Consider the following 9,763-nt stretch of genomic DNA (forward strand, 5'->3'; position numbering starts at 1 on the left):
TTTTTAGTGTATATTAGTCCATGAATAAGGTGCCTTGAAATGCCCAAACAAATTCTAAGAAAACTTTATTAGGACTTCCTTAATGAGTTGGGGAAGCATTATGTATAGTCGCGTCATTGTTTTAAGGCATATTTTCGTATTTACGATCCAACTTTTAGGAATTATGTGACTCTCTTATTTTTTCATGTGTATTAGTCCATAGATCTGGTGCTTTGGAGCACTCAATTTTTTTCTGAAAAAACTTAATGAAAACTTCCGTAATGAGTTGGGGAAACATTACGTATATGCGCACCATTTTTTAAGGCACATTTTTCGCATTTACAAGCCAACTTTTAGGTATTACGCGACTTTCTTAAATTTTCGTGTGTATTAGCTCATGAATCCGACGTCTCGCAGCACCTAAAAATTCATTCAAAAAAACTTTATGAACCTCCGTAAAAGTTGGGGAAGCATCACGTATAGTCACACCATTTTTAAGGCATCACATGTACGAGCCAACTTTTATGAATTACACGACATTCTTAGTTTTTTGTGTGTATTAGCCCATGGATATGACGTCTTGGAGCACCCAAAATTTTTTTCTGAAAAAACTTTATTAGGATCTCTATAATGAGTTGGGGAAGCATTACGTAGAGTCACACTATTTTTAAGGCATATTTTCTCATTTACGTGCCTACTTTTAGGAATTACGTGACCTTCTTATTTTTTCGTGTGTATTAGCCCATGGATCTAGCGCCTTGGAGCACAAGAAAAATTATTATGAAAAAACATTATGAGGACCTCTGTAATGAGTTGGAGAAGCATTAGGTATAGTCACACAATTTTAAGGCATATTTTTGCATTTACGAGCCAACTTTTAGAAATTATGCAACTTTCTTTATTTTTTTTGCACGTATTTGCCCATGGATCTTGCGTCTTGGACCACTCAAAAATTCATTCCGAAAAACTTTATGAGGACCTCTATAATGAGTTGGGGAAGCATTATGTATAGTCGCACCATTTTTAAGACATATTTTCGCATTTATGAGCCAAGTTTTAGGAATTATGCGGTTTTCTTGGTTTTTTTGTGTATTAACCCATGAATTTGGTGCCTTAAAGCTCCAAAAAAAATAATCTTAAAAAACTTTATGAGGACCTTCGTAATGAGTTGGGGAATCATTATGTATAGTTGCACTATTTTTTGATGACATATTTTCGCATTTACGAGCTAACAATTAGGAATTACGAGACTTTCTTGATTAATTTCGTGTATTTGCCCATGGATTTGGCGCCTTGGAGCACCCAAATTTTTTTCCCGAAAAAACTTGATTAGGATCTCTGTAATGAGTTGGGAAAGCATTACATATAGTCGTACCATTTTCATGGCATATTTTTCGTATTTACGAGCCAAATTCTAGGAATTACGCAACTTTCTTATTTTTTCGTGTGTATTAGCCCATGGATCTGGCGCCTTGGAACACCCAATATTTTTTCTGAAAAAACTTTATGAGGACCTTTGTAATGAGTTGGGGAAGCATTACGTAGAGTCGCACCATTTTTAAGGCATATTTTTGTCTTTATGAGCCAACTTTTAGAAATTATGCAATTTTTTTATTTTTCAGGTGTATTAACCCATAGATCTGGCTCCTTGGAGCATCCAATTTTTTTTTTTTGAAAAGAACATTATGAGGACCTATGTAATGAGTTAGAGAAGTAGTACGTATAGACGCACCATTTTTAAGGTATGTTTTCGTATTGATGAGCAAACTTTAAGGAATTATGCGACTTTCTTGATTTTGGTGTGTATTAGTCCATGAATCTGACGCCTTGGATCACCCAATTTCTTTTTTCCTGAAAAAGCTTTATGAGAACCTCCATAATGAATTTAGGACGCATTACGTATAGTCACATCATTTTCAAGCATAGTTTTGCATTTATGAGCCACATTTTAGGAAATACACGACTTTCTTGATTTTTCGTTTGTATTGACCCATGTATCTGACACCTTGGAGCACCCAAATTTTTTTCTGAAAAAACTTTACAAGGGCTTCTGTTATGAGTTAGGGAAGCATTATGTATAGTCTCACTTTTTTTGAGGCATATTTTTTTTTTACGAGCAAACTTTTAGGAATTACGCGACTTTCTTGCTTTTTTGTGTGTATTAGCTCAAAGATCTGACGTCTTGGAGCACACAATACTTTTTTCTGAAAACACTTTATGAGGACCTCGTAATGTGTTGGGGAAGTAGTACGTATAGTCGCACCATTTGTCAAGACATATTTTTGCCTTTACGAGCCAACTTTTAGAGATTATGCGACTTTCTTGGTTTTTTGAATGTATTAGCCTATGAATATGGTGCTTAAGAGCACCCAAATTTTTTTTTCTGAAAAAACTTTATGATGACCTCCGTAATGAGTTGGGGAAGAATTACGTATAGTCATACCATTTTTAGGCATAATTTTGCATTTACGAGCCAACTTTTTGAAATCACACGACTTTCTTGGTTTTTCGTGTGTATTAGCCTATGAATCCGACGCTTTGGAGCACCCTAAAAATATTTTCAGAAAAAACTTTATGAGGACCTCCGTAATGAGTTGGGGAAACATTACGTATAGTCGCACCATTTTAAGACATATTTTCACATTTACGAGCCAATTTTAGGAATTACGCAACTTTCATGGTTTTTCATTTTTATTAACCCATGAATCTGGCACTTTGGAGCACCTAATTTTTTTTTTGTTAAAAAACTTTAAGAGTACTTCCGTAATGAGTTAGGAAAGCATTACGTATAGTCGCAACGTAACATATTTTCACATTTACTAGCCAACTTTTAGGAATTATGCGATTTTATTGTTTTTTCGTGTGTATTAACCCATAGATCTGGGGCCTTAGAACACCCAATTTTTTTTCTTGATAAAACATTATGAGGACTTCCATAATTAGTTAGGGAAGCATTACGTATAGTTACACCATTTTAAGGCATATTTTCACATTTACGAACCAACTTTAAAAATTATGCGACTTTCTTTGTTTTTCGTATGTATTAGCTCATGGATTTGGTGCCTTGGAGCACCCAAAAAAAAATTCTAATTTTTTTTTATGTGGACCTTCACAATGAGTTGGGAAAGTATTACGTGACTTTCTTGATTTTTCGTGTGTTAATAATAGCCCATGAATCTAGCACCTTGGAGCACCGAAAAATTTATTTTGAATTTTTTTCATGAGAATTTACTAATGAGTTGGGAAAATATTACCTATAATCTCACCAATTTTGCACCTAAAATCCCATCAATTTCTCCACCGAAAGCCTATAAACCAAAACTTGTCCCAAGTTGGTACTAAGACCTTAGAACCACAATAACTTAGATTTGTTGGTTGATTTCAATTTACCTTTCTTTCGAAATTAGTTGAGACCATACAAAATAAGTTAAGATATTTTTTAAATCTATCTATTATGTCGTGACAAATTTAGAATTCAGACGATTCATCATAAGGAATAGAAAGCAGTTCAACAAAATCAAAAATTAGTTTGTTCTTCAAGCATTTTGTGAACAATAACAGTATCCCTGAGACAAAAGATTTGTCACCCAAAAAAAGGGACCAAAAATTAGTTGATCTATGAAGATCTCTCAAAGCTTCCTTACTTGCTGCTCTTTCACCTGAATGTTTAAATATCTACAGAATCATGCAAGTACTTGCAACTATGCCCATAGTAGCATCTTCCTTGAGCATAAAAGTGGCAAGGCTTCTGTTCCTCGCGCTGTCCTTGAAATGGACGCTTTCCATTCCTTGCTTGCCAATTCTCAGTTCTTTGTGGAGATTTATAGTTTTGTGAATGACCATGACCTCCTGTATACATATGACCACGTCCTCGCAATGGACTTCTACTAGTATTGCAGTTGTTGTAGCTTCCATCACTATAGCCCCTCCACGTTGGAATATTAAAATTGTTTGTGTTACCTCCATAGCTAGGGCCCCTCCACATTGGCATATGCCTATTTGAGTTATGCATATGCATATTTGAGTTATGCTTCTCCCTGTTAGAACTAGGATCATTCAGGTTCACATTAGTCAAAGGCTGCCTCTGATTATGCCTTTCTTCTGGCCTATATTCTCTAGGGAAGACATTTTCCTGTATGACTACATTTGTATAATTTCTGAATTGCTTTTGTTCATCTTTTTGGCTGTTGTACACCACTTCTACCTGAGGCTGATCATTCTTGTTTAAAGAGTTCATCGAGCGAGAATGCAGCTGTTTCCCTTTACTCTCAGCTACTGTTTTCTTCTCCTTGTAATCTGTGCTTACCCTGAGATATTTAGTCATAACAATGATTCAAATGTTCAAAATCAAGTGAAGTTGGCATATTTCATAAGTTCATTCTACCAATCTGCTTACTAGAATGACCAAAATTATCATGGTACCTGTTTTCCCTTCGCATCTTTCGCATTTCCTTCTCTTGGACACGTGTTTCCCTGCTAGATCGAGCTACGGAACCTCTGGCATGCTTCTCTGATAAATTTTTCTGCCGTTCTGCTTCATCGTCCCATTTCTTCAAATGCAATATATGATTCATTAACACATATGTTGCAGGAATAATAAGTGCAAGTACTAGAAATCCTTAGTACTGTTCAGCAGACCTGTCGCAATGTTTTTAATCTATAGAGGTTTCTGCCCTTAATGAGGAGAGGATGAAGTGGAGGCAGCGGTTTTTCCCCTTTACTCCACAATACCTCAACCTGATCAACAGTAAAAAGAATCTTATTTCAATGAAACAAACAAGATGAAACAATGCAACAAGTGTACGTCCATCGAAGCCAAATAAAAAGAAGAAACGAAAACAGAAATGATTAAGTCAAATAATTGTTAAATTGATTGCTTTTAAAAGCTCACCGTAAAGGTATGTTGCTGCTTTTTAGCACCATAGCTCTCCTTCACAATCCGCCCTGCTACTATTCTTGTTCCACAGGGAGGGCCAGTAGCACTCCTGGATGCAATGCTGAACCTGATGAACCACAATCATAAACCTGCTAAGTACATGCACGCATACTGCTTCTGCCCTAATAAATGTCTAATAGGGAACTGAAGAGAATTATACATGACACATCTGCCACTAGTTGTTCACAGCCTTTAGAAGTGCATAAACGAAGACCTAAAGATGCTTACTACCACTTGTTAGAGTTTTGAGCTTACATTTCATATACATTTTGTTCAAACATAACAACATCCCCAGTGCACGCGTCCCCTGCATAATACAAAAAGTATAGATGAAAATGACAAGTCCAGAAAGTTCCAATTCATTGCTGAAATTATAATGCTAGATTCCACTAGGAACGCCAGACGCAAGGTGAGAGATATGTGACTTTTCAGCAGATAGATAAACTTTGACTTGGTTATTTTCAAGGGACTAACGATCGTAAATGTTTGCTACAATAAAACTATTTCCACTTAAATATTCTATACATAGCAAAACATCTGTACCTTTGCAGTTCAATACAAAACTAGATGGGGGATACTTTTCCTCTCCACGACCATCGAGGATGCTGAAATACAATAGAATTTGCTTAAGTAAAAAAGTTTTGATCATTAAAAAATAAAAGCTGAAATTGGGAAATTACTCAGTGTGCTCTTTAATGCGCTCGATAAGTGTATCTTTGGTACCCGTCAATCTCAGCCCGTTTTTCCTTAGGTAAACCTTGCATTGCTCCACTTTCAATTTCTCAATCTGACCAGCTGCCACCAAGTAGAAGCAGAGACAAAAAGAAGGATGCAATCATTGTAATCTTTTGGAAAATGAGAAGATGATCGACGGACACAAAGTTTAGGCAGTAACAATCACTACAAAGTCTTGTATGTCATAGAGCAAGAAAAATACTGAATAATTTTCTCTTACTCTAAAGATTGGAAGTTTCTTTCTTACTGAAAGGAAAAATCTGCAACATCATAAAAAAGCTCATTTGGTTGGTCTTACAATTTATATACCAAATGAAGACAAACTTTCATGAATAACCATATATTTGCATAGGGGAGTGTCTTAACAAGTGTATACTTAAAATAAAAAGTCTCATACATGAATTTTTTTATAGCTTTCATATAAAAGAACACTACAATATTTTTAAGGTTTACACAACCAATAATCACACCACCAGAGGATGTGGTGGGATCCTTGAATTTGTGTCCTGCAGTTGGAGAAATACATATGGAGCTCCAGTGGAGGAACTAGTAAGGGCCAAGGGCGGAAATTTAATCCGTTTATATAAAATTATCTTTTACATATATATATATATATAATATAGGTTGAACTCCTTTGGTCTTTTCGTGTGTTAGACGTTTTATACTTCGAACCCCCTTAGTGAAAATCACAGCTCCACAACTGAGGAGCTCTTCCTCCTTAATTGACTCATACGTTGTGCAAATCTGAATTAGTCGGACTAGTGAGTTTCGGATACTAAATTGTCAGATAAAAAAGAACCAATAATAATCACCAAGATTGAAAGCTACCATATCAACATGTAAATTAAAAAACAAAACAATGTTACTGAAAAAAACCTTTGATTATCTTCTGAACAGTTTCATAGCTTTTTTTATCCTTCTCATCAAGCTCTGGTACTATCTCGTCCAGATCCTTCTCTTCCTCAACGCAATCTTCCAATGTCTTAGAAACATTCCGCCTACATTTTCGCAACAACACGAAAAATCAACATTTCATTGTCATTTCTTTGGGCGAAATTGAAAACTAATATGTTTTTTAGGAGAATCGAATCAAGGGATTGTACCTGGCAGACATATCCATAGATTTCTGTTTTTTGATTGAGAGTTTTGAAAGAGAGGATTGTGTCTCCTCAAGAAGATCAAAAGTTGGATCATCTTGCGAATCATCGGAATCGTAGTCGCTATCGCTTTCCGATACATCGTACGGCTGCTCGGAATCCATTTTTTGATTTCTGGATGATGATGCTTGAAGAGCTCTCTGTTGATTGTTGATTTCTTTGCTCATGAGATTATTGTTCAAATAGGGTTTTAATTTGAAAATATTACCGTTGTTGAGTGGATTGTGTTTCCGAAATTTGTACTCTAATTGCTGCTTGATTGGACTGTTTTCTGCATCGATAAAGTTTGGCATGGGCCTGAATGGCTGAATCAGAGACTTGAGGCTCAAAGTGCACAGATACCCAATTTTAGGATAAGACAAGTCTAACTAACGGGTTGTTTGGGAGAATGTATAAAAATAATGTTTAATATGGTGTAATAATAATACTGACATTATTAATGTTTGAGCTCGTTATGCTGAAGTGTTTGGTTTGGGAAAATGTATAAAAATAATGTTGAATATGGTATATTAATTTAATTCTAAGAAAAAAAATCATTTACAAAAATATTCTCTACAAATATGGTGGAAAAGACGTGAAAAAGGTTTAAAGGGACAATTGTGTCTTTAACCATGCTAATGTATGTATTAAAATACTTGCATTACCAAATAGAGTGTATAAAATGCTTGCATTAGTTATATAAACAAGATACTACTCACTTTGTCTCTAATTACTTGTCCATTTTGACAAACCAAGAAATGACACATTTTTTTTTTATCTATTATACTACCCTCAATTAATTACTTTGAAAAAGGTAGAACTTCTTGAAAATCTTAAGTTTTTAATTCATTCATTTCATAATTAATAGGGGTAAAATGATAAATTCACTATGTCAGTCATTATTTTCTTCATAGATGAGTCAATTCAAAAGTAGACAAATAATTAGGGACTGAGGAAGTAGTAAATAATAGGCATACACAAAGGTATACTATATTATTACACAAAGGTAATGTGTGTACTATTTTTTTTCTAATTCTCTCTACCAAATGACCCCAAGTTTTTTATAAATATTGTGAATTTGACTACTTTAAGATCAACTTCAGAAAACTGGGAAAAAAAAAATCCTAGTTTAAAGTTACAAAAGCCAGAGATACAAATTTTAAGTTAAGCTTGAAACTTCAGACAATTTGAAAGCTAGCAAACTTCCGATTGGTTTTGCCTGAGGTTTGGATTGACAGGTCTAATTTGGTCGGGAAGTCCCAAACTCTTTATATTCAGAATTCGTGTTATGCACTTCTACCCGTTCTACGGAACGAATCAAAATAGTAGACAATGAGGCTACCACTGCAATTTACAAACATATACTAAAGTAGCTAAAACGGCATTTCAGAATTACAAATACCTATTGGAAGGCAAGTTTTGTTGATGAGTACTAAGAAAAATACATGCTGAGCGATTCATATTAAATATCATTTCTCAAGTATTAGCGACATTCAGTCGTCATTGTTCACATCCCCTGTTCTACATTATCAAACTGACATGTCTTGAGTCTCCCCATCCGCAGAAAACAAAGGCCACTGTGGTCATGTCAGTTGCCCACTGTCCGATGCTGGAGTAACATCATTTCTAAGCTGTATATTTGATGGCAGCATCACCAAATCTTGTTTTTAGCCCAGAAGAGGAGACTAACAACTCCAATGACAATAGCAACGGGAGCCCACTTCCGTATCAGAGCCTTGAGTCATGAAGAAATGGATCAGTCACCAAACAGATTTAAGTTCAAACATCAGACTAAATGCATGTACATAACGAGAAAAAGAGTGAAAGAAAGCCCAGCCCATCTGATACCATGGTTGCTCATCTTCGTTAGTGTTTGGGTCTAAGACACCCAAGCCTAGAACAAGCCCATTCACATGCTGATTTATCATAGCCTTAAGCACAAATAGTCCACCAGGGATTTGAACTTGAGACCTCACGGTTCTCAACCCATCTCATTGACCACTAACCACACCCTTGGGTGTTCAATCAAGTATCTCTTCAAGAATAGAAAACATTCTCACACTGTCAGCACTCAGCAGAACCAGTCAAGCTCTATAATCTTCAACAAAATCTTGATACATGGTAGGTTTTAAAAATGCCAATGAACATTGTTTGAGCAGCTTATATAATTTTCTACCACCCCCCAAAAAAAGAACATGCAAGCGCAAGAGAACTTAAGAGAATGAACAGCAAATTTCATGTTCCCTCAGATCTGTGAACGGCACCACTTCGCATTCCCGACACTCAAAAGGTAGAAGTAACAATACCACACAAGAATTTAAGTGCATCATCTTGAAAAACGAAGGACACTAACCTGACGATTCAAATCTCTTGCCTTATCAGCATATATGCGGGATTCTGATGTCAAACGGCTGGACATCTGACTGACCTCTGCAGAATTTGATGTTTAAACAATCAGGTCACTAACCGTGAAAAAAATTACATGATACTAAATCAATGCACAAGAAGGGTGAAAACAGAAGGGCAACCATATTATTTGAGTATAATTGTCGATCTATATCAAAGCTATGAGTCACCAGTGGTTGGAAATTCATATCACAACTGACTCGGCGCTTAATTTTATCTGTGCACAGGTATATGCTGCAGCATTTTGCACAAGCAGTATAGCTTGTCTCAGCATTTGATCCAAAATCTACTTTTTCTTAGTATAAAGACTTTCAAGATAAAATCTCATCTCACAACTACCACATGTTACACCTTCGAATCATACAACAAAAAGAGGCGTACAAGTGCATAGTTGCCACCAGCTTCTAGTAGACAGATCATCTTTATAACTTACATACACTAGATGATACTAAGTTTCTCCAGGTACAAGGAGCTCAATTCTGACCTAAGCAATCCTAACTAAAAATGTATGGGTCGTTTCTTAATCTGTGAGTGTGTGTGTGTGGGGGGGGGGGGGGGGGGGGGTTAAGTG

General features: G+C 35.8%; 2 protein-coding genes across 4 annotated transcripts in view; both read right to left on the bottom strand.

The window, feature by feature from the left end:
• Positions 1-3,486: 3,486 nt before the first annotated feature.
• Positions 3,487-7,135, bottom strand: LOC102598545 (zinc finger CCCH domain-containing protein 62-like). Its single transcript, XM_006357354.2, has 9 exons — positions 6,754-7,135; positions 6,527-6,648; positions 5,596-5,710; positions 5,459-5,520; positions 5,171-5,222; positions 4,871-4,982; positions 4,618-4,716; positions 4,402-4,529; positions 3,487-4,286 (listed from the first exon to the last, which is right to left on the bottom strand). Exons 1-9 carry the CDS (start codon positions 7,098-7,100, stop codon positions 3,647-3,649), a joined length of 1,677 nt encoding a protein of 558 aa, XP_006357416.2. The 5' UTR covers positions 7,101-7,135; the 3' UTR covers positions 3,487-3,646.
• Positions 7,136-8,101: 966 nt separating this feature from the next.
• The window catches only part of LOC102598873 (25.3 kDa vesicle transport protein), a 5,535-nt gene continuing 3,873 nt past the window's right edge, over positions 8,102-9,763 (bottom strand). For all 3 annotated transcript variants that reach the window (XM_006357358.2, XM_006357357.2, XM_006357355.2), the window contains 2 exons: positions 9,140-9,216; positions 8,102-8,521 (listed from right to left, as the gene is read on the bottom strand). In XM_006357358.2, coding sequence (XP_006357420.1) covers positions 8,438-8,521; positions 9,140-9,216 — 161 coding nt within the window. In that variant the 3' untranslated portion in view covers positions 8,102-8,437. The remainder of the gene's footprint in view (positions 8,522-9,139; positions 9,217-9,763) is intronic.

This window comes from Solanum tuberosum, unplaced genomic scaffold (genome assembly GCF_000226075.1).
Source record: "Solanum tuberosum cultivar DM 1-3 516 R44 unplaced genomic scaffold, SolTub_3.0 scf00246, whole genome shotgun sequence".
In the NCBI taxonomy this organism is placed as follows: Eukaryota; Viridiplantae; Streptophyta; class Magnoliopsida; order Solanales; family Solanaceae; genus Solanum; species Solanum tuberosum.

What these genes read in the sequence shown, in the direction of transcription:
- LOC102598545 (XM_006357354.2), bottom strand. Translation starts at nt 7,100, where the DNA reads ATGCCAAACTTTATCGATGCAGAAAACAGTCCAATCAAGCAGCAATTA. An exon ending in TGTTCAGAAGATAATCAAAG is followed by an intron (nt 5,711 to 6,526) that starts GTTTTTTTCAGT and finishes ACTTGGTGGCAG; the next exon opens with CTGGTCAGATTGAGAAATTG. An exon ending in AGCAGCAACATACCTTTACG is followed by an intron (nt 4,717 to 4,870) that starts GTGAGCTTTTAA and finishes ACTGTTGATCAG; the next exon opens with GTTGAGGTATTGTGGAGTAA.